The 24,732-nt window shown below is 36.7% G+C and overlaps 2 protein-coding genes across 3 annotated transcripts; one reads left to right on the forward strand and one right to left on the reverse strand.

Annotated features, from left to right (window-relative positions):
- Positions 1 to 99: 99 nt before the first annotated feature.
- On the reverse strand, positions 100 to 3,894 carry LOC147559879 (uncharacterized). The gene is made up of 3 exons (XM_086661845.1): positions 3,493 to 3,894; positions 1,595 to 3,386; positions 100 to 459 (listed from the first exon to the last, which is right to left on the reverse strand). The coding sequence occupies exons 2-3, from the start codon at positions 3,383 to 3,385 to the stop codon at positions 250 to 252; spliced, it is 2,001 nt and encodes a 666-aa protein (XP_086517971.1). The 5' UTR covers position 3,386; positions 3,493 to 3,894; the 3' UTR covers positions 100 to 249.
- A 9,803-nt stretch (positions 3,895 to 13,697) lies between these two features.
- LOC147559880 (uncharacterized) lies at positions 13,698 to 20,953 on the forward strand. 2 transcript variants are annotated; one of them, XM_086661847.1, is made up of 9 exons: positions 13,698 to 14,969; positions 16,167 to 16,258; positions 16,405 to 17,102; positions 17,735 to 17,805; positions 18,682 to 18,771; positions 18,857 to 19,051; positions 19,269 to 19,413; positions 20,019 to 20,200; positions 20,457 to 20,953. In XM_086661847.1, exons 1-8 carry the CDS (start codon positions 14,595 to 14,597, stop codon positions 20,180 to 20,182), a joined length of 1,830 nt encoding a protein of 609 aa, XP_086517973.1. In that variant the 5' UTR covers positions 13,698 to 14,594; the 3' UTR covers positions 20,183 to 20,200; positions 20,457 to 20,953. The 2 variants fall into 2 exon arrangements, with proteins under 2 accessions (XP_086517973.1, XP_086517972.1); XM_086661846.1 differs by having other exon boundaries at positions 20,019 to 20,953.
- Positions 20,954 to 24,732: the final 3,779 nt, after the last annotated feature.

Here is a 24,732-nt window from a genome sequence, read left to right on the forward strand (position 1 = left end):
GCCTGGTCACCAAGCGCCCACGGAGGGAGGGAGGGAGGGAGGGAGGGAGAGAGAGAGAGAGAGAGACAAGACATAAATATCAAAAAAATTTCACAGTTCTTTGCCTCCCTGAAACAAAATATTACTACTGAAATACTGAAAAGTTTTCATAAAAGTATTTGGTCCTAAGATGACAAAAAAGAACTCCCCAAATACATCTTCAGTTCTTAACATAAAACAAGACATAACAATCACAACCGGTTCTATCGTTTATTTGACACCAACAATCGACATGAGGAGACGAAGCTTTTTATTGACTTGGGCAAGATCGTTAGATGGAAGCGGCGGCGGTTCAACTCCTGTGAAAACATATAGAGCCTTGAGTTCCTCTAAGCAAGTTGCCTGAACATCAGCTTTGTAACCAACTATTTTCCTTAGTGCATCGATCTGCTCCCATATCTTTCCTTCGGTATAAAGTACCTACCAACAGATATAACAAACAAAACATAAGTTTGATCTAGTTAGACACTATTAAACTCTCCGCCGCTCCATTATCAAATGATTTCTGCAATTTATCATCAAACATACAAAATCAGAAAAACACACGAAAGGCCGAAGCCCAAGTTATCACTTGCACTCAACTACTTCTAATTCATTTCAGTTGGTAGTTTCCGTTTCTACGGTTTCTTGTAAAGAGATTACTCGTTCACTGTTATATCAATCACCATTGAGATTGAAATAGCTTTGACAAAATAAAAGTTACGAAGATCAGAAACACGACAGTGCTATAACAGAGAAAATTATGTCATGACTGTAAGGATACATCTAACTCTTAACCGGCCACTTGGATCATTGGATGCATAAACATAGCCTGTGATGAGCCTCTACGGCACATTAGGGGCACAGTAATGCACATGTCCTAACCTTCCATGTTAGAAGTCCCCTCTCCCTTTCTATTAGTTCAACCCAATACTTTCCGTTTATTCTTTAATTTTACTACTGTCATATGAGGGCCCCATTTGCATTTTGGGCCCAGACCCTTAAATTCTCAGCCACGCCTCTGGAATACTTCTGGAATACTTCGTCATGGTTGTGATGATAAACTCCTATATGTCACGAATTCTTTGCAAACAAATATTACCGTCATGGACTGTGGAATAAACATTTGCGGAAGCAAGTATTTTATAAATGTAATCTCCGATGGTGCATCTTATTCAGTCAAATTATGAACTCTGTGAAATATTTGATATCCGATTTTCATCTACTATAGAGCCCGTGCGTCTTCCCTCGTGCATGCACACCAACACTAACTTCGACTATCTCGTGCAACTTAAATGGGTGAACTTTTATGATTCCTAGTATCGCATGGTTAATAAATTTCACTAATATGATTTAGGCATACGTCTAACTCTATACAGGCAGTCCTCATTGAGCAATACTATGATTAGGGGATACGTCTAACTCTGTACAGGCAATCCTCATTCAACTATCTCATGCAATTAATGTACGCATATTGCGTGTGTTGATTGAACAAATATTTCGATACGAAAGCAGCATGAATATAATAAGTCATCTTATGTGGAGAGCTAAAATTGAGAGAGTTGTTGAAGTTCACCTCTTTGGAAAGATCAGTAGTGTTGTCAACAACTGATCTTTTGTCAGACCGAACAATTTCCGATGAAACAGGATGTGTGACAGGATCTGTAGTTTCTCTCCTCAAGTCATCTGAAAGATGCCCCTTCTCAAGGTACTCTGCGGAGTAACGATCCTCATTGTCGTCGTCGAAGAAATAAAGTCCACTTTCATCAGCAATCTCTCTAGAATCGTCTTTCGAGAGAATTATTTTCTTCTCCTTCTCCACTATAGCATTCTTTGCCTCCCGATTTATCATGTTTTCGCTATCTTTCTTATCTTCAAACCTTCCATCAATCTCTTCTATTGTCTTTTCTTCTTCATTCAGAGCACTATCAACACTTTCATGGTCTCGTCTTTCTTTTGCAATCTTCATTGCTTCTCCCATCGATTTATCCTCAATTGGTATATCCTCATCCTCTATGTCCTTACCGACATTCTTCATTCCTTCTCCCATTGATTTGTCCTCCATTGGTGTATCATCTACCTCTATGCCTTTACCGACATTTTCATCACCTATGCTTTCTTGAATGAGTTCTCTCTCTTCGAATGGTTTCGCCTCTTTATCATTATCCAAGTTGTCTTCTACAACATCACCAAGATGTTCATCCACCACTCCATTTTTATCAACTACTGGTTTTTCTTCTATAACAATGTAGGTTTCCTCCCTTGGAAAATCATAGACATCTTGTTCGTCACACATTTCTACCGCAATTCTTTCTATATCTTCTAAATTTCTCTCATCCTTTGTCGAAATCTCATCTAAAAGCGTACCATCTTTAGTTTCTTCTACAATTCTCTCTGACTTTGCTAGTGGAACCTCCCTTTCTTCGTTAACCGCATTGAATCGATTGTCTTGAACTTCTATTCCTACATCTCCCTCCATATCTTTCACAGGTATGTCATTCTCTTCCACTATTGTAACTCCATTCTTCTCATCTCTACCTTCTTCTCCAACTTCATTTGTTTCACTTACTGTCTTCTCTTCCTCTTCAATCTTCTCCTCTTCCTTGGTTTCCATCCCATTTTCCTCACCTCTACTTTGTTCTACCCCATTCTTTTTTTCATCATCTCCTTCAATATCATCCACATTTGCTTCTACACTCTTTTGCTTATCTTCTAAAGCCTTACCCACATTTTCTTCACCCTCAATTTCTTCGACCGCTTGCCTAGTCTCTCCAACAGGCTCCTTGTCCTCTTCTAGGGTTTCATCAACCTTCACCTCATCTCCAAATTTTCCTTCAATATCAACCAGCTGAGGTTCAACTATAGATGTCTCAACATAGTTATCAAGACTTGCATGATCTTTAAGTTTCTCTTCAACATCAAAACTGTCATTTGTTTCTGCAATATTTTCATCCTCATCAGTCAATTCAAATCTCATTTCTAGACTATCTTTTGTGTCATTAATGAACTCCTTTTCATCCTCATCCATGGATTCACCTTCATCTTCTTCTTGAATTTTAGGTTGTAACATGAGAAGTGGAGGAGGATTAGGTCTAGAAAGCAGTTTACTCATGATCTTATCAGTACAAGCATAAGTACCAAAAACAAAACCAAAAGGGACAGCAAAAGCAAACCCAATTGTAGAAACAACCATTAAAGGAGGAAGAACAAATGGAGCTGATGAAAATACTACTCCTGTAATCATAATCTTCTTTCCTATTCTCCATCCTCTGTTCCAAATCAAACTTAATTTACTTTCTCTTGATGGTTTATTCTCTTCTTCTTCTTCTTCAATCTCACTCCACTCCATACTCTGTTCTTCTTCCATCCTACAACAACAAGAACAAAAAATCATTTGATTATTAAAAATAGGTTGAAATTCATCAAATAAACTAGAGAAAAATAAAGGGTTGTTGTTGGACATTAATTAGTTACCTTCTGAGCTTCTGCTGGTGCTACTACTGCTTTGGGGGGTTTGTGTTATTAGGATTTGTGACATGGGTAATCTTCTTCCATTTGGTGAAGATGATTCAGGGGAGGAATTAAGAAGGGTTTTGTTTGTTGTTTTGGGTGTCTATGGTTTTTGGTGATGTTGGTGATTTGTTCGAGGGTGAAAAAGAGAGATGGGAAGTTTTTCATGCATGAGATGAGATGCGTGGAGAGCAGAGGATGAGTATCACGCATTTCAACGTGGAGAGCAGAGGATGGAGGTGTTTCCCACCACCCCTGTTTCCAATTGACTGCTGTCTTTTTTTTTCTCTTACTTCCCACACCTGCAGCTCTTATCTTGTTCGGGCAACTTCACACTCTTTTTGTTTGTTTGGGACAGAAAAAATTGCTTGGATACCTCAGCTAGGGGTGAGAAAAGAAACGACGGATACCTGAATTCTTGAATGGTGTCCTAGTTATTGATATTATCTCCGCTTCAGAATTCCCTTATGGAATTTTTAACGAGTACTCCATGAATCAACTTAAAAGAGCTCGACAATGTATTCGGATGTTCAGACCCTCTCAATATTTTACAACCCTTATGCAATACTTTGTTTACTTGTAATATTTTACAATCCTTTTGCAAGCAGTTGCAATCCTCTTGCTAACCGTTGCAAATTTTTTTGCAAACCTCTTGCAAATACGAAATTACGTAGGATGTGGAAAATTAAAAAAAATTGAGTGATTATTTTTCACCGCAACAACAATTTTATAGGAAGTTTTGATCAAATTATCCCCCACCCTTGACTCTTAAGCATTAATACCGTCATAAGCTTTAATCATTATCAATATTGTTTACACCCATATCCAAGTCCATGTTGTTCTCCGGTTATTAATCGATAAGTCGATTTCTCTCTGTCTTGGCTTAATTTAGACAGAGTTTCCTTTCTCTAACTTATAGAGAGATAAACTAATAAGGAATAATGATTAATCAATATTCCTTCTTTCGGACTAACCGAGATAGGTGTTAATGTAGTCGAGGCAAGAATAAATTCTCTTTCCTTAAGACATTTTACACCCCGTAACAGTACCAAACGTTAGGGTGAATACCTTCGGGATACAACGACTAACCTTTCAGAATTTTAAGATGGTACTTCTATATTCTGAAAGCGGACGAACCTTTGTCAGTATTATGAGCTCTTTGACTAATGCGGATGATCTTCTAGATGCTTCGGAAATTCAGATTTCACTCGAGGCTTCTTTCTTCCTTTTCTAGATATTCTAGTCTATCCAGAACCTCTAGAAAATACTTCTTTAATTAGATATTCTAGGCTAACCAGAACCTCTAATTGTTAGAAGGGAAGAGAAGAAGAGAATGAATTGAATTGATATTCTAGACGACCTATGAAAAACTTCTTTCTTCCTTTTCTAGATATTCTAGTCTAACCAGAACTTCTAGAATTACTCCCTTAATTAGATATTCTAGGCAAACCAGAACTTCTAATTGTTAGGAGAGAAGAGAAGAAGAGAAGATAATGAATTGAATGAAAATGGAGTGGGTTTGGTTGGTTTATATAGGAGTTGAATGGATGCATAGTGTCTGTTGGGTTAAAAGACATATATGTTCGGAATTAGGGACCAAACATGAAGTATAACTGATTGTTGAAGTCGGTTATAATCTGGGGCGTCGGATCTGGGTGGAAATCTCGGGTGGAACGCCCACCGTCAGATCAATACCGAAATGTGCCCACAGATTTGGATGCGCGTGGTATTCGCTCAAACGACCCCTGATCTAACTTGTCCCGTTTGACGTTTCAGACCCTGACTTAACCGTTTTTTCACCCAAACTTCAAACTCGAATTTCTCATTCATCCGGAATCGGATTCGAGTAATTCTTTGCTCTAAATTTAAGAGCTCGACGAGACGAACGCAATGGCGCGTTCGGTTTCTGAGTTTGACGAGTCGGGTCGAGCCAAAATTGGCTCCGATTCCAACAATCCCCCACATGAATGAAAATTCGAGGTTTACTATATACAAACATACTATACTGACATACTGATACTAAAAGAGCTCATATGCGGAACTTCGCTGCATCGGAAGAAGGTAGTCTTTCGACTTTGAACCTTTCCTAGTGAATAACTACAAGGTCTACAAGGACGGCAGTGAACTTATCGTCTTGAACTGAGTCCTGGAAATTGTAAACCTGAATAGCTATCACACAGCTAATCCCTTACCGACTTAGGTTCTCGGTTGTGTTCATTTCGGCCCTGAACATTCCCGATTTCGTGTGTGCTTTAGAGAAGTCGGCCTAGACGACCTTCCCATAGAACCGGCATCAATTCACACACATATAGGTTATCCGTAATAAGGTATCCTGCTATACCTCACGTTAGAATCAAGTTCTAAGTTTTCGGATTCATTAAAAGCTTAATGCTTAACCTCTCAATGCAGGTAACACTGTTGTCATCCTAGGAATGGGTAAGAGATAGAAATCTCTTACAGTGTTACTGTCGAGTCAGGATATAGCTTCAGTTGCCCTTTGAACCTAGATCGTGGGATCTCCAGTCATCTAGGTAGGGTTTCACCATGCCTTTACTCATTTACTTTAGGCGTTTTTGCCACATTCCCCTTGATGATGCAATTTCAACTCTCTTGTTCACCCTTGTTCTTTACGGATCCGCCAGGTAACTTAGGATTGAGCATAATTTTAATTTATGCATTCCTTGAGAGCAATTGCTTTACGGTGCTAGTCTATTTTATTTAGAATTCTCTAGACTTACCGTATTAGTGCCTACGCAACAACTACTCAGGTTTATTGCGTGCACTGGCTTCAATCACAAACAAATATCCTCCAGGAAGTTCACCTACTTCCTTTGCTTTCTCCAAAGCAATGTATCCATCAAGGCCTTTAGGATTACATTGTTGATCCAGCTATGCACGTCTGCCTCTGAGGATTTTGTGATATCGTAGCCCTTAGTGGTTTGTCATATCCACTGTTTTGTATCTGAGATTCGAGTGTTGTCCACATATCTTCATTTTCTTTTATGACATGTACAAACATTAATACGAGTCTGCTCAGATACCTAAGAACTATTTGTTACTCTGATAACTCTTTCTTGAATTTGTTCAAATTCAAGTATTTATGCTTATCGTGGTTTTTGAGTGGTTATTCTACCATTCTCTGTTTAACCATGCACTTTAGATTATCAATCATGAGTAACGATTCAATCTGGAAAAGCATCATATCTTTTTAAACACTTTCTTATTATTCCTAACTAGTATTGTCTGTTCTTTTGAACAGATGATTCATGGTTGAATCTCGTTACTTAGTTTAGGATTAGGAAGAGAAGTTCTTTCCATTTGTATTTTTCCAGATTAGTTGAGTGAATTGGACATTCACGTCATTACTTATATTCACACACTTGATTTCCGACTCTTGTCACAACTTAGTGAATATAACCATAGTTCTTAACTCAATGAAACCTTATTGACCAAACACTCTTATTGGTTAAATCTGGTTTCCGAGGTACTCTATAATTTCCCTCTTTTTACGTCATTATGACGTTATATTTTCAGGAGAATTTGGAGTTCTATATGCCATTTTATTTTCTTTATACTTGGCTTTTCGGTTCCTTCTCGGGTCCCCCCATATTTTAAGAGTATTTTCTCTTATTCGTCAACTTGGGTGGAATCTTATACTATTCCATATAGGGTACCGTTCAGATATGCAATAATATCTGCCCCCACAGTTCTAGGGTAACCATTGGATTCTCCTTTTTGACAAAACTATTTTCGTACACAATTTCTTTAGTGTAGTGTGTTTAGTTTTGTTCTATGATGATTTATGATCATTAGAACCTTGAGATATAACACAAGGTGAGTTTCTCTTTTAATTCTATCTTAAGTTATATGTCTTAATCATATATACTCCCTTGATAGACTATCGCATGATCATCAAAGTTATCATTCCCTATTTTGTCCTTTATCGTCTTTAGATTTCGTTCATACTCTTGAATCGAAAATCTTATCAAGACCCTTGAATTTATTATTCGAGTCACGTCTAGACCGAATGATGTAATATTCAACTTTACGTTTTATCAACCTTAATTCTCTTGTCTATCCAAGAAGATTAGGTTGCCATGAGGATTTATAAGGACTATTCTGTAATGATACAGAACTAGGGACCTCCTTACAAAGACTTAAGGATTTATTTATAATAACTCCTGATTTTGAGATCTTTCAGCCAAGGTCCTTTTAACACATCTGAGGATTCCTTGTAATTCTTAGACAGGCCTAAGGACCTTCTAGAAAAGTATTTACCGCCTGAATATGTTATTCGAAATAACTTACTTTCTCGAATTTTGCATTCTTCGTAAACTTAGTATTCGAGAATGCTTCACGGAATTTTCATTATCTCAGACCGATGATTTCTTTGGGACAGTTCATCGTCTCGTAACTATTTGTATAACGAGAACATTCTGTCATCGACCTTGTCTAACCGTTTAGGTTTTGACATTTGCCTTGACACACTTCTTCGATTACTTATGTGGTTGTCTTCTTTGATTCGTCATCGAATTTAACCGTTAGGATCATGTATTCATTATTGATCGCTCTCTGTATTCTCAATAGACGGTTTCACACCCAGTATTTATGTCGATACTTGGTGGTCAAGGTGTCGTTTAGTTTTTCGATGTCTCTGACAAGATATTCATGGTCACCATGGGTTGAACCTTATTTCTGTTCTTGGCTAGTAGTAAAGTTTTAGTGAAATATTTCACAAAATTCATCGAGATTAGATTGATCATCGATTTTTAATCTCCACTGATCGAGTTTTATCCCTTCTAATGTTCTGTGCTTTCATTATACCAAAAGAGTCGCCGTTTGATGAACTATGCCATTCTTGGCGTATATCTCGGCGAAAGGAGATTCATAATCTCCATCTCAGTCGTTTCTCAAAGCCTCAATCTTTTTACAAAGTTGAGTTTCTACTTTGACTTTATAAAGCTCGAACTTTTCGATTGCTTCATCCTTACACTTTAGTAAGTAATATAACAGAAACAAGTGGAGTCATTGATAAAGATAATGAATTACCTTTTTCTACCTTATGTTTGAACCGTTCTTAGGTTATAGGGTTCATTGTGAATTAAGTCTAAAGACTTTGAACAACGTTTTAGTCATTTTTGACTATACACATGTTTGACATGTACGTCTTGAGTAAATTTCGAGTTTCGGAATTTAACTTCAAGCTCATTAATTTCTTTAATGACTTATTATTCACATGTCCTAATCTTTCGTGACAAATATTGGAGGACTCAACAATATACGCATAATTATTAATTTTATTAATAATAGGTGCCTTCGGCATTACATGGGTAACATTTAATTGAAATAACCCCCCACATAAGTGGCCCTTTCCAATATACATCATTTTCTTAAATATGTTAACGATATCTGACAGAAAGATTAGTCTGAACCCGTTCTCACTTAAAAGGGAACCAGAAATCAAGTTCTTTTGATTGTCTGGAGCATGGAGTACATCGGTCAAAGTCACCTCTATTTCGGAAGTGAATTTTAACACGATCTTTCCCCTTCCTTTGACTTGGGTGATCGAGCCGTTTTCCTTGAATAAGGTTTCTCCTTCGGCTACCTCTGTATAGGAAGAGAATAGGCTTTTGTCACTACAAACGTGATGATTTGTCTTAGAATCGACCCACCATCTCTGGTTGTTAACCAGGTTATCTTCATGTGCCTCAGCACAGAGGTTCATCTTATGAAGTATATCAAACGCCTTTTCGAATTCAGTAATCATTAGACGGTGATTCCGATTTTCGGTGTCTTTTGCTAATGAAGCTTTGTTATCGGCTTTTTCCCCTTGACTGTCATATGTGGAGTGACAATCTTTGGCTAGGTGGCCTCGCTTTCTACATTTGTAGCATTCGACAGGCCTTTGCCTTTTCCTCGACTTGCCTCTGTTTTGAGATGGACGCTTCCGCTTCAGAGCGAAGTCAGTTCCCTTGAACATCTCTGGGTTTTCCACGTATGTGGTGTTAGGCTGAAGAACCCGTAGGGTTGTTCTTGTTCTTGCCATTTTTTTCTTCTGAAACACACAGAAAATAATCCAGATCAATATCTTATAACCAGAGAAATAATTGTTATAAAATGTCTTAAGATTGTTGTTCTCCGGTTATTAATCGATAAGTCGATTTCTCTCTGTCTTGGCTTAATTTAGACAGAGCTTCCTTTCTCTAACTTATAGAGAGATAAACTAATAAGGAATAATGATTAATCAATATTCCTTCTTTCGGACTAACCGAGATAGGTGTTAATGTAGTCGAGGCAAGAATAAATTCTCTTTCCTTAAGACATTTTACACCCCCGTAACAGTACCAAACGTTAGGGTGAATGCCTTCGGGATACAACGACTAACCTTTCAGAATTTTAAGATGGTACTTCTATATTCTGAAAGCGGACGAACCTTTGTCAGTATTATGAGCTCTTTGACTAATGCGGATGATCTTCTAGATGCTTCGGAAATTCAGATTTCACTCGAGGCTTCTTTCTTCCTTTTCTAGATATTCTAGTCTATCCAGAACCTCTAGAAAATACTTCTTTAATTAGATATTCTAGGCTAACCAGAACCTCTAATTGTTAGAAGGGAAGAGAAGAAGAGAATGAATTGAATTGATATTCTAGACGACCTATGAAAAACTTCTTTCTTCCTTTTCTAGATATTCTAGTCTAACCAGAACTTCTAGAATTACTCCCTTAATTAGATATTCTAGGCAAACCAGAACTTCTAATTGTTAGGAGAGAAGAGAAGAAGAGAAGATAATGAATTGAATGAAAATGGAGTGGGTTTGGTTGGTTTATATAGGAGTTGAATGGATGCATAGTGTCTGTTGGGTTAAAAGACATATCTGTTCGGAATTAGGGACCAAACATGAAGTATAACTGATTGTTGAAGTCGGTTATAATCTGGGGCGTCGGATCTGGGTGGAAATCTCGGGTGGAACGCCCACCGTCAGATCAATACCGAAATGTGCCCACAGATTTGGATGCGCGTGGTATTCGCTCAAACGACCCCTGATCTAACTTGTCCCGTTTGACGTTTCAGACCCTGACTTAACCGTTTTTTCACCCAAACTTCAAACTCGAATTTCTCATTCATCCGGAATCGGATTCGAGTAATTCTTTGCTCTAAATTTAAGAGCTCGACGAGACGAACGCAATGGCGCATTCGGTTTCTGAGTTTGACGAGTCGGGTCGAGCCAAAATTGGCTCCGATTCCAACAGTCCATAGGTACAAAATTTTGTTTTCTTGTCACTTACTAAACTCGGGAGTCCATCTACAACTAGACTCTCAACCCTCTCTCGAGCGATGTGGACTATATGGACATTCAAAGTGTTTTTGTTTTGAGGAGTGATTCGAGATGTTTTTGGAGCAACAAGAAGATTTTTCATATTTGCCTCATCGTTAATAATTTAGTTATTTCTTATATCTCTCTAATTTGTAAGGAGATTATTAGTGTTGTCATGATGAATGATGTAATCGCAGTCATACTCCGAAGAGGGTTTAAGAGGAACTTGTCTCTCAGTTGGATCTTCTTCATTATCGCCTCTCAAGATGTTTCCTTACATACTTTCAGAATAATCTTTGTTCAGAGATGGAGGTGAAACCTGTTCGAACGTGTTGTATTCACTTTGCTTTCACTTCTTGTCTGCATAATGTCTTCATCTTGTCAAAATATTAGAGAGGTTAGAAACTAAATGATTCGAAGTTTTTAAAGATTGACAACTCCGATGCCAGAATTAAGCCACCAACAAAGCTAGTTCATCAACTTCATATCAGACGAAATGCTTGGGCACAATAGTATTCAATCAATAACTTTAATCCACATACTCATTAACTCTCAATATTCCCCTCTAAGTGTGAAGTTAGATGTGTGGTATTATGAATCCAAGATCTCACATATTCAATTCATAAAATGTTTTTTTTCACCACTCTGATGTAAACATTCCGTGAATATATAGCATAAAGAAAATATGTGCAATGCAGTAATGATAAAAGAGGCTATAGGTCAAAATCTACTCTAGAATACGCGTAATCAACAATCATTTAGAAGTCAACTCTCTCTTGATGAACTTTTTCACACTTGATACACTATTGATTCATATTTTGGTATGGAATATGTCTACTTATGTACAATCTTTTATCATTTTTTAGACAATATAGGCTTTTAGGTCTTGTTATGACCTTTAACGGTGTAGTATAGTCTTTCAGGATCTTGCTATGGTTTTTAAAGGTTCAAGTATATATGGTGTCGTTACAATGTCGTGTTCAATCTCGTCACGATGTAATTTGATCTTGTGTTCATATAGGACCAATACTGGGGCAAAGCGAGCAAAGACTCGCTTCATGCTCCAAGGTCAAAAAGACGTCACAAAAGAAGGGGACTCCGACTTCGTATATCTTTTATTAAAAATATTTAAAATAGTGAGTAGTATATCTTAATGGGGGAAAACCCGATCTATCGACACCATCAATTGGTCTACAATCTGCATGTCCCGCAAATTGGGAGGTTTAGGGTTCAGGCTCCCCGCTCTTGATAACGAAGTTTTTCTCAGTAAAATAGTCTGGCGTATCCTCAGATACCTTGAAACTCATTGGGCCAAAATTCTTAATGCTAAATATTCCCCCAAGGAGTCTAAGCCCGGATCCACTAAACCCAACTACTCCTGGCTCTGGAAATATATAGCTAAACATTTTGACAAAGTGTCGAGTCTCATTTTTTGGAGTATTTGGTATGACTACTGAATCCTGGACCACCCACCTCCCCTTAGCAACACAAAAAATAGCCAATTAACGACAGTGGCGCAACTTATAAGTAATAACCAGTGGAATATGAATATTATATCTCAATGTTTTAATAGTTACATAGGCAATGCGATTCTTAGCATTAATCTACAGGTGCATAAGGAAGATACTATACAATGGACGTTAACCAAGTCAGGTAACTTTACTGTCAGCTCTATGTATTTTCATCTGAGAAACAACAATTATATTTATGACACGATGGAATTGAAATTTATTTGGAACATCACTACTACTCCAAGAATCAAACTATTCATATGGAAAATTAGAAATGTTGTACGAACAGTTTACCTGTAAGAGACAAAATAGGTAAATACATTGTTAACCTCTACAAATGTGTGTACCGTGACAACACCGAAACTGTTACCCATATTTTGTTACACTGTTGTCATACCCGTCCTATCTAGTTTCACTTTAATATAATTACAGATAATATCACCACCCTCAGAGAGTGGATTCTCCAATGGAAAGAACTAGCGGCGGAAACAGTTAGCCTTTACGCGAAATTTTTATGATTTATATGGAAAGCGAGATGTGACAAATGTTTTTCGTCGCAGGAACAATCACCAATACAGGTAATCACTAGAATCAATGGAACCTCAACTAGCACGAATACCAAAATTACAGACACATCCACAACAATTCAAATTCCTTTGAAACCGCCAACAACCCCGTTCCTCAAAATAAATGTCAATGCTTCCTTCACCTCTCTGTCGGAATCAGCGGGTATAGGCTGTATTATGCACGACGATCGAGTGGATTCCATTGCAGCAATAACAGACACAACCAGGGGTCAAAATGCAGAAGAATGTGAATGTCGGGTGATCATTTATGCTTTACAATGGGCAAGAGAACTCAAAATCCAACACATACACATTGAAAGCATTAACCATAACTTGATTCGTCACCTTCACAACAACAACACGTCAATACATCGACAGTCCGTCAAACATATAGACAACATCTCCAACCTCAAAGACAACTTCAACAACATCATTTTCTCATACACCCCCAGACAAAACAACGATCGAGCAGATAAATTAGCGAAATGGGGAAGGTAAAACCGTCGTAGGCGCTCATGGCACTCCCTCCAAGACCTCTCCAACTGCTTATCCTCTCAGTCCTTTTAACAAAAAAAAAAAATTCAATTGGTAAAATATGTGGTATTTATTTTGGCCTAGTTGGCAAAAATAAGTAATTTTCTTTTATTTTACTTATTTTGTAAAGCAAATGCTATCCCTTTCTTTTATAGTTTTATTTTTCTCCATATAAACCTTGTGTCCTTCCTTATCTACTCTTTTGTAGACCACTATCAAAACCTCCATTACTCACCACTATCACCACTATATCTAAACAACCACCACTTCCCCAACCTCTACAATAATACTACTGCTAAACATACACCACCTTACCTCCACTATCACAACCATAATCACTATTACTAGTACTACATGTCAACACTTCTCCCATTACAACCACCTCTATCATCATACCACAATCAACACAATCACTATCACACCACCACACAAAAATAAAGATAAAGAAGGATGGAGTTTTTATTCTCTTACTTCATCTTCTCAAGGAATCTTGATCTTTTAGTTCTATTATTTTTTTATTTCTAAAAGAAAGAAACCAACCAAGTTCTTAACTTCGTCAAGCCAACCGAGTTGCTTGTTAAACCACTAAATCGAAAATTCGACCAAAGACCAATTAGTATTTCTTCAAATCTGAGTTAATTTCTAAGTCACTCAATCAGATCACTTGAGTCCAAATGCATAGTGATAAACACGTTTAAACCCCACAATAAAGAAACCAAAAAATGTATAGAGTTCCAATATACTTATTAAAGGCATATCTTGGTCACACTCTCAAAACTTGCTACGGGCTTCCGAAATCTCAGACAGCACATGTGTCCACATGATATAATGGAAGTTAGATGTTTGGCTTCTACTACATCTCAAATGAAGAATCTTTGTGAAAGAAATCACAATGTTGTTGAATAATCTAGACCCATTCAATAAGCTACACCTACAAGTCTTCTTCAACTCAACTCTCTAGAGAGAATAAAGAAAAGGTTCCTTTTCTTCTCAAATCTTCTCTTTTAGACAAGGTAGAAAGAAACTTCAAAACCACAACTGAGATCTGATTCATCTCTCTCTCTCTCTCTCTCTACTTCTTCTTCTTGTTTCTCTCTCTACTTTCTATTCTTCATTGTAACTTTGAAGTTGAGTAATTGATGGCATCATCATGTCCATCAAATTCATTTACATATAATTCAAGTCTATGTGCTTGTAATCCTGGATATTTCAAATCATCATCATCAAGTAATAACTGTTCTTTGTTTGAATCATCAATCAATGAATGGTCAATTAGTTCTGGAGTTGAGTACTCAGCTACGTTTCCTGAGACAATTTTTGCATTTGAATCGATCAAGAAATTTACTCAATCAGAAGCTGTGTTTCTTGAAGCTACCCTTGTTATGGTTGTATCTTGGCTTCTATTTTGTTTCTTTGTTAGGTTTAAAAAGCTTGGTGATGGAACTAGTATTTGGTTTAAGATCAGATGGTGGATTAGTCGTTTGGATTTCTGTTTTGCTACTCGACATTGGCTGGTTAGATTTACTCTCTCACTCTATCTCTTTGTTTGATTTGTTTATGTAATTCCAGTTTTAGTAAATTATTATTTCAATTTCAGCAGAATTAATAACTTTCCTATTTCGAATTTACCCATATTTTGTTCAGATTATTTGAATTTATTTCTCTATACCTTAGTTGAATCTGCCATAGTTGATATCATACTTGGTCTTGTTGGAGCTTCTACCTGCATTTAGGTTAGGTGTTTGTTGTAAAGTTGAGGGTATTAGATGGTTAGAGAATCAAGTGACACAATTTGAATGTTTAAATTGCAAATGAGTCGAACAAGCTAAAAGAACACATTGCAAATGTATTAGCAATTCATATTCTTTACACGACATAAAGTAATGGAATAGGGTTAGTCTTATGCAACCTCTATACCTTTAATTGGGTGTTAATGTTGGTGTTTGTCTCACATTGGTTGTGGTAGAGGTGGTGGTCACTTTGTAAGTGTGGGGAAAACTTCACCTCTTGAGCTAGCTTTTGAGGCGAGATAGCCCCAAAAGCACTTGGGGGCAAGTAATCCCCAAGTTTACCAAAGCCTTTCAGGTCCCATTGCAGAGGGAATATAGTCTTCCAGGTCAAATTCTGAAGGCAAAAAGTATTGGTGTTAGTCCCACATTGGTTGTGAGAGGGGGTGGTCACTTTATCAGTGTGAGAGAAAGCTTCACCTCTTGAGATAGCTTCTGAGGTGAGATAGCCTCAAGAGCACTTCCGAGGCAAGTAATTCCCCACACCTCCAAATGGTATCAGAACCTAGGTCTACCATAGCCTTTTAGATCCCATTGTAAAGGAAATATAGTCTTCTAGGTTCAATGTGTGAAGGGAAAAAATGTTGGTGTTAGTATCACATTGGTTGTGGGAGGGGGTGGTCACTTTATAAGTGTGAGGGGAAGCCTTACCTCATGAACTAGCTTTTGGAGCGTGATAGTCCCAAGACCACTTTGGGAGCAAAGAAAACGCATGAAGGCATGAGCCACAATTAAAGCTAAAAGACCAGTGCGTTATATTGATTAAAGATGCAAACATGATTGTTCTCTTATTTCATAGAATCATATTTTCCTCGTCCTGAGGAACACAACAACCATCTTTTACAAATTCAAGTTAATTGTTCTGTTGGAATCATCACTGAGCAGAGCTGACTGAGGTTTGTTGGTGAAACAATTGTTGAGTAGGATGATCACAAGGCTGTGACAAAGCGGAAAACGGAGTTGGGTGGAGCTTTCTCCATTGCTAGTTGGTTGCTTTTCGTTGGTTTGTTTGCTGCGTAAGTGTTGGATACGTTTTTTTGTCACCTAAATGTGTTGATGCCTTCTACGTTTAAAACCTTTCAGCACTGCTTTGAACATTGCTTGTAGTCATTCTTTCATTGTCAACTGTGTTAATTTTCAAATGTGTTCAATTCTTCTACAGGTTGCTCTACCAAACAATTTCAAAAAGATCTGTCGAGGTGCATAATTTGAGAGCAGCAAATGCACCTGATCTTCTTTCCTTCAACAATGACATGGAATTCAATATTACCACTATTTCTAGTATGAGTTGCGCAAGTTTACGTGGACTTGGTACTTTAGTGGCTGGAACTCCAGGATCCATTGATTATAGAGTATTTCCTTTGAAAGCATTTGGAAACTATTCCTGTCAGAATACGAGCTTGGGTCCAACTATTACACTTAGGTGCAGAAATTGCCGTTTTATTCGAGATGAATTATACATTTCTTGGCAGTTCGTTGATCTTCCAAGTGATCCTGCTACTGCTGTTGGGTATCAGTTCAACTTAACAGCAAAGAACATCGACAACAAGCATGTGAGTTTTGTCAGTGGCATACTGAAGAATGGGAGCAACCTGGACGATAACCCAGCTACGTTCCGAGGATCTGATATAAATATATTAAAGTTTCATCTGTTCCCTCGACTATATCGTAATCATCATGGTTTAAAACTCATTCAACCTCTTTTCCATGAATTTGTCCCGGGGTCATCTTTTGTTGACGCAAATCAGCTCCAAAACTCTCTTCAAAGTTCTAGAGATGGCTTAATCAACACCACTTTATTTATCAACTTTCTCTCCGCTTACATTGTTGAAATTGACGAAGAAACTATTTCAGGACCTGGTAATAAGTCTCCTCCATGTTATATTGTCTTTGGGTTTGCTCCTTTCAAGCACTATCCTCTGCCTCTTTTCTTTCCCTATCTCAGAGAAAACTTTGTGTTATATTTACATTACTTATATATTCTCTAGGAAAACAATAGTATGCGATGTGACAATTATCAATACTATACGACATTTGAAGATACTACTTTTGTTGGAATTTAACTAACCAATGTTTTTCAGATTCAAGTATGTCTTGACTGATTAGGGGGGTAATTTATAGCCCTATTAATGTGAATAAGTGACTTGCATTTGGTTGTTCTCACTTCCCTCTATATTTGCACATCCGTTGTGAAATAATGTCTATGCTTTTTCTAAATCTGAAGGAAAAAATAACTTATATATTAACTCTTCAAGAAAAAAGAATATCATTTGTCAAAAGACTCAAAATGATTATAGGTAAGGTATTTGCTATTTGGTAAATATGGGATATAAGAACATCATCACAAGTGTAGTTTATTGTGCTTTTAGAGAAAAGGAAATTCTAGTTTAGTATGCATCCATGGTGTTCATATCTGATCTGCTTCAGTAATTATGGATTTTATTCGCGTTCATCCCCTCTACTGACTGATATTTCATTATTTAACAATGCAGTTAGCTTCTTTGCGGATCTTGGTGGTCTTTATGTCATGAGTTTTGCCATATTCTTTTACCTCTTGATACAAGTAAGTTTCTTATGCTACTACAGCTATTGGTGTGGCTTAAATTTTACATTTTTGCTCAAGCAGGTCTACAGATTTTTCTATATTTGTGCTACATGTTGTTTAAGGTAGGAATGCCATATTTATTATTGATTATTTATAATGACTACGGGGAATTCCACGGTCCCCATTTTAATCCCCCGCCCTCAATCTCCTTTCATTACACCTCTGGTGGGAAAAAAAAACCTTGACCTGTTTTTTGTTTTCTCATCGTGTGCTGCCTCACCACCACCGCCATCATCAGAAAGAGATAAAAGGCAAATGTGTTATTTCGTGGTTTGAAGAAACTCAAAAAGAGTTTCTGCTTTGACTATAAATTAACCCGTCGACCAACTCTAGTCCATTTTTAGAACCAAATTTTATCATGTTGGTTAGATATAAAATATCAGGGGTGAATCAAAAGAACATAATCATGAACGCTAGGACAGAAGTAGAATTAGAGTTGAAGAAGAATTTGTTCTTAAATTTCTTTGAAACATCATTAAACATTCAAAATAGATGGTTTTAATCTATCTTATCCTTCTTTCTCCCGTCTGCCCACTCTGTTCGATCTCTCGGTTGGCCGTTCTTTCTTATTTCTCAAAGCATTGCTGCTGATGCTCTGCATCATCTCTTACAACAGGAGAATTATCTTTAGCATACCTTGGTTGAACTATGTGGAGTCCACTACATTATGACTATTAGGCCATTCAATTTTTTCAAGGATCACCTTAATAGTTCATAACGATCTCATTCTTATAAATCATTCATCGGTATAGGAAATCGTACAGTTATACGAAGACAAGAAGAGACAATAAATTCAATTTTGAATAAAAATTTACTTCTACTTTGTTGGGTTAGTGTGAGTACAGAGTTAAGAAGCTCCGAAATGAAGATAGCGTATTGCAAAATATTAGAAATCGGAAGAAAGCTCAACAACATTGGGATAAGGTATTTGTCATCTATCTCAATCTTTTGTTATCGGATTTTCACCTGTAACATGCTAACATTTCATTATCTTACATTCTTTCTGCAGTTGCGCAAATATGTGATGTACACATGGGGTTGTAGGATACTTGATAATAATAACATAAATAGCGGAGATGATGTTATTTGTGGCTGTGTGACGGTGCGTACTCTTCCCAGAAATGGAGCTTTGCACAAAAGAAAAGCATCTATTAAAATGGATTCCATCAGTCTTAATCAAAAGGTTAACTCATCTACAGAGATGGTACGTGCTTATTTAATAATTTTGCTTTTGTTGGATGGAAATACATTTCGATTACCATACATATTGAGTTTCACACTGATTTTCTTATGGATAAAACTACATTTTCTTTACTTTTCACTTTAAATTTGTTCAGTAAACAAATAAGAAGGTTCTTCCTAGTAAAAAAATGCAGCATGGAACCAAACCTAAATCCTTTTTCTTTTGCATTCCCTTACAGAATGTCGTTCCAAAGACAGCATGTGGAGAGATAGTGAAAAACATATCATCAGGCGCTCCAGTAAATGTTGAACATTGTTCTTATAAGCAGAATAACTGTCGGACTCTTGCAGATGAGAGAATCCTTCCACCACCACCTGGTCTAGGTATCACTTATCACGCTTTTCTGACGTTGAATTTAAAAAATTTGGTCGTTATAGATGTATCCACAGAAAGAGGCTGGGACTTTCTATAGGACACTCCAAACCATTGAACTTCCTATTCTTTGAACTTTAGGGCAAGGATATAATCACTGCGGAAAAAGTAATAATCTCCAACGGATATAATCATTGGCTGAGTTTGCCCAGTGTGACCTTGATTCGCTTCATTTGCTTTGCTCTTATGACACATTTGGGCATGCTTCATTTCAGGCTGTCCCTAGTGAGCCGTTCGGCTGACCCCATAGCCCGAGCCAACTAGCTACGAGTAAGGTGGTATTTTTTTTTTTGTCATATTCAGATCTGAAAGTTGACTTAGGATTTCCGACCAGTTTGTGGCTGATATAAGCTATTTTAGGTTCATTTAAAGCATCCATAAATAAGTCTCAACTAAGATGCTATGTCCAAAACCTGAAATGAATAGTTACAAGGATATATGCAGGATTTATCAGCCCTAAAACCATGACTTCTGAACATATTGCATTTTCTTGTCAAATACAACTATTGTTTGTATCAAGTATCAACTATAATTTCCTAGCTGAATTCAATTTCAGAGTTTAAAGCTGATTCTGAGACTGATATCTCGGACCTCCGGAAGAATCTTCAAAATATGTACGAATACAACTTATTGCTGAGGGAAAAATTCATCACTACACAATCTATGCTCGAAGCTTTAACAAAGAAAGATTCAGGTCCTACTAATACAACCCAAAGATGACATCATGACACTCAACAGGTAGTGTGATGGGCTATTCAGAAAGGGAGATGCTACAATTACTTAGAGGATTACTTATAGGATGACACGTTGACTCACTTTCTCTAAAAAGACAGTTTTTCAAAGTTTGACTACGATCCGGACCGTTCCTTTTACCTGAATGAATCAGCATGTCATCTAGGAAATTCTAAGTAATTGTAGCATTTCCCATCTAGAAAATTGTCTTTGTTATCACAGAAAATCTCATTTGTTCAGTTTATCACTCGATCAAACATAGCTATAGAGCCTATAATCCAAGTTAGGTTGATGGGTCACGTTAATTGATCATAAACCGTATCAAAAGGAAGAGAAGTTTCAGATGTGACCAATGATCGTGACAAGTATAAGGAAGCACCTGTACCATTGATTATCTGTTTTCGAGACAACATAAGGACCCATGTGAAGTGATTGTAATTTTAGGACAAAGAAAATGAAGTTATGGTTTAGGTTTGCCCACATTATGAGTGGGCGAACGGCGTTTCTAGATATTGTAAGAACAGAGTGAGCCCTAAATTGCTGCTTTTCCCCAGAATATATGTAGATGTCTATATGAAGTTTGTTGCATATTGTTAGATTCAGATGGTAGTGGTGGATAATTTTTTGATACTCTTGTCAAGGCATCACAATTGTTGTAAAATCTACTTACTGTTCATTATTTGTACAATATGTGAAACATAAAATATAACTTCTCTCTCGTAATTTATTTGGTCATATGAATAAATACTATTTACACTATGCTCAATATTATAAATGTCAGGTTTTGGCAAAGTTTGGGCTGACTTCAATTAGGTGCCGGGAGAGGTTCGCCATGGCATCAAGAAATACTACTCATAACCCAGTAGTTGATTGGGTATTAGGCCTAATCAGAAGGCGGTATGGAAGACCTCCTACCATACTTATATCGAAACGAACAAACACAACTGATCTTAGAAGCTCTTTAGCCACAAGAGACGGCGGAGGAGCTTCGTCTGCAGTAGGATAAGTTTGCCTTCTTCAGAAGTTATCAAACATTCTTTTGAGAGGACATGTAGAACGCTTTACCACCTAAATGCCTGATAAGAAATCGAGAGGGCTCAGACCCTAACACTCAGAGATGGGAGTTGTAAGGTGGAAACAAGATTTGCATTATTACTCCTAGTTAAAATAATGTCATCCACGTAGAGAAGAAACACATAAATATAGATCGAAGTAGAGAGAACTTACGTGGAGTAAGCCATTTGTGCTCTTTTTGAAGTCAGGTGACCAATAAGGACCCAAATCGATTAAACCATGGCTTGGCCTAAAGGTGTCTGCTCAAGGTTAAGGTGACATACATAGAAGGCCTAACATGATAAATGAAGCCACGTCGTTCCACGCACGAAAACCAAAACATCCGACTGCTAAATACTTTACCTATTGGGAAGTGCAACAGTAAGAACAATCTTAATAGCGGTCAGGGATGGAACCAGAATTACAGACCAAGGGGGGCCACTTTAATACGAATTTGGTTGTTTTGTTTGACAATTTATTTACATTTCATACTTATACTTCGCTTATAAAAAAATGATATCTGTGTATAAATAATTCGAGATAAGAGTACTACCATCGGTTAAAATTATGATTTTTTTAACTTCATTTTACTTTCATCACTTGAGACCGTCTTCTAAATAGAGATTTTTTGAGACTAAACTTTTGCTAAATTAGTCACAAATTGTTTTTATTGTCCAATCCATGTGAGTTGTGGTCTCTTTCTCAAACTCTATAAAAAATTTAAAAAAAATCGACATATATGTGAGGTTTTCAACAAAATAAATTGTAGGTTTTTTAAATTCAAGTTGCAGAGAAATTAGATGGTTTTATATAGAATTAGTCTTAAAAACTAAGGTGTTGTTTGTTTTTTTATTTTTTCAGATCTGAAATCTGAATTGGAGTCCAATTCAGATTTCAGATGTTTGTTTTCAAATTTAAGAAAATCTGAAAATTGGTCTGAATTTGGCCAAGGTCTGGAATGGCTGAAAAAGAGCCAACTTTTTTCAGACTTCAAAACAAGTCTGAAAACTAGGTTCAATTGCTGAAATACGACAAATGACGTTTATGCCCCTTAGTATTTGAGAAATTTACGTCCCAACATTAAACACCACACCACCGGAAACGCCACCGCCGGCAAAATCAACAGCACCACCACTGGCAAAACCAACAACACCACCACTGACAAAACCACCACAAACCACACCACGACCACCACACACTGCGGCTACCACCACCACCATCTTCTGAAGACCATGGCTCCATACTAATGGAACAACAAACAGAATCCCCTTCATTTCCAATCGAGTCACCACAATCATCTCTTTCAGTTCTCTTCTTTGAACATGATTCTAGATAAGTAGGATTTAATGAAACCCTAGTTCTTGATCCATTTGGTGTTGGGAAATGTAGTTATCATCTTCATCTTACGAGGGATCAACATTCAAACCCTAGTCTGAGTAGAAAGAGAGAGAGAGTGAGTCAGAGAGAGAGAGAAGAAGAAGAATAAGAGATAGAGATGAACTTTCCGGCGAGATATTTCCATCGGTAGAGAGAGAGAGAGGGAGGCTGATGTCTGAACTTTTTGAGAAGAGAAAGAATACAATTTTAGGGTTTCTAACATTTTATTTAGATAGGCTTAGGGTCTGTTTGGTGAACTAAATTAAGGAGGGCTATTATAGTCAAAATAGTAATTCAGATTTCATCATTCAGATTTAAAAAACAAACACCTAATTTTTAAATATATTCAGATTTTTCAGATTCAGCAAATTCAGATTAGACATTTCAGATTCAACAAATTCAGATTTAGACTCTTACAAAAAAACAAACACAACCTAAGACTATATTGTAAAAGTTATGTAGCCACAAAGGATTGAATACGGGTTACTCAAATCATTAGCAACGGGTCATACCATAAAGCCTACCAGTCTTTGTTGTCATATTTTATGTACTCTTTGAACTAATATTTTCAATCCTTGTGAATCAAGGTAACAACAATAGTCAATACAGCTAGGTCGAGGGGGGTCATGGCCCCTTCGGCCTAGCTGTAGTTCCGTCCCTGATAGTGGTTGTCTTCGTAACTAGACTAACTATTCATGGACAATCAAGTACATCATTCTGAAGAAGGCAAAACTGGTATCTCTATATATTTCCATCCGATCTATACTTGATCTTATTTATCTATACTTCATCTTACTTGCCAAAAAGCTTTCATCAAAGACTAAATCTCTAGACAAATACTTGTATCCTTTATGGAATTAATGTCCTATCATTTGTTTTTTTTTTATGTTGAAAGTATGTTTTATCATTTGTTGCCATTCATTCCGTTGTGGTATCTAAGAGAATTTTTGGGAAAAAATTGATGTTGTTTTTGTATTGGAGGGCGAATCGAACTGTTAGACACTTACAGAGACCAAAACGATGAATTGATGACAAATCAGAGACTGAAACCAAATTAACCTTTTAAAGTAAAAATCACCATATTTAAAACTAGAAAAGGAAAAAACAAAAATAAATAAAGAAGAGAACAGACAAACACTAAAAATAAAATAAAATAAAATGAAAAGAGACAAAAAATACATAACTTTGATGACTGAATAGTCAGGGTAAGGCGGTAAGCCAACACTTAGCTTGGGAGCCAATTAATAGTTGGGCATATTAATACTCCCTCCGTCCCATTTTGTTTGTAGTTTTGGGAAATTCAACTTATTAAGAAATAGTATTTATTGTTTACAAATATAAAGACTTCCCCTAAACTACCCTCATTTAATATAGAGTATGTCATTAAATACAACATTGGTAGAAGCGTATAACCAATTAGAACCTTTGAATGGTATTCAAATTAAAGGGTAATCTTGAAAGTTTCATCATTTTAATAATGAAATGAATGTTATAAAAAAAAAGTGGCCAAACATTTTGGGACATCTATAAAAGGAATAACAATCAAACAAAATGGGACAGAGGGAGTACTATGGGTACCCTAATACTATAGTGAATGGACCAACCAATATGGAACCCCAAGATCTAAATTTCTTATTTTTAGTAACAAATAATGACCTATCTCATTTTGAAAACCCCCATTACAAGAAAGTATTTACTCTTTACCAATTTTAATTTGTTATTTGTTATTCATTCTCTTTTGAATTTCATGTGGGTCATTGAAATCTTAACAAAAAAATGTGGGTCATTGAAAAAACATTGTAGCACTATTTCCTATCAATGCTAAAGTAAAATATTTGACAACTTTTAGGAGCATATTTGAGATAATTAAGAGTATTTAAACTACTTGGTTTTCGAAGGTAACAAAATAACATTTAAGAAAAAAAATCTTTACCAAATTTTGAACGTTGACGGTTTTAAATGATCGCATAAGAGGAAGTTAAATAAAAAATGGCCTAATCACTTTATATGACATTAATATCCATCCCTATATAAGAAAATCGAGTACGAGAATTACAAGTTAAATTTTCCCATCACCGCTTATCTCGACCTCAGGTTCCTCTGTAAAC

This window comes from Eschscholzia californica, unplaced genomic scaffold (assembly GCF_041429995.1).
Source record: "Eschscholzia californica isolate CP2 unplaced genomic scaffold, dmEscCali1.0.p SCAF_2, whole genome shotgun sequence".
Lineage (NCBI taxonomy): Eukaryota > Viridiplantae > Streptophyta > Magnoliopsida > Ranunculales > Papaveraceae > Eschscholzia > Eschscholzia californica.

Coding starts and splice junctions, on each gene's coding strand:
- LOC147559879 (XM_086661845.1), bottom strand. CDS start 3,385: ATGGAAGAAGAACAGAGTATGGAGTGGAGTGAGATTGAAGAAGAAGAA. Junction 460..1,594: donor CTACTGATCTTTCCAAAGAG/GTGAACTTCAAC, acceptor ATCTGTTGGTAG/GTACTTTATACCGAAGGAAA.
- LOC147559880 (XM_086661846.1), top strand. CDS start 14,595: ATGGCATCATCATGTCCATCAAATTCATTTACATATAATTCAAGTCTA. Junction 17,806..18,681: donor TCTTTTACCTCTTGATACAA/GTAAGTTTCTTA, acceptor TTGTTGGGTTAG/TGTGAGTACAGAGTTAAGAA. Junction 19,414..20,018: donor TCCACCACCACCTGGTCTAG/GTATCACTTATC, acceptor ATTCAATTTCAG/AGTTTAAAGCTGATTCTGAG.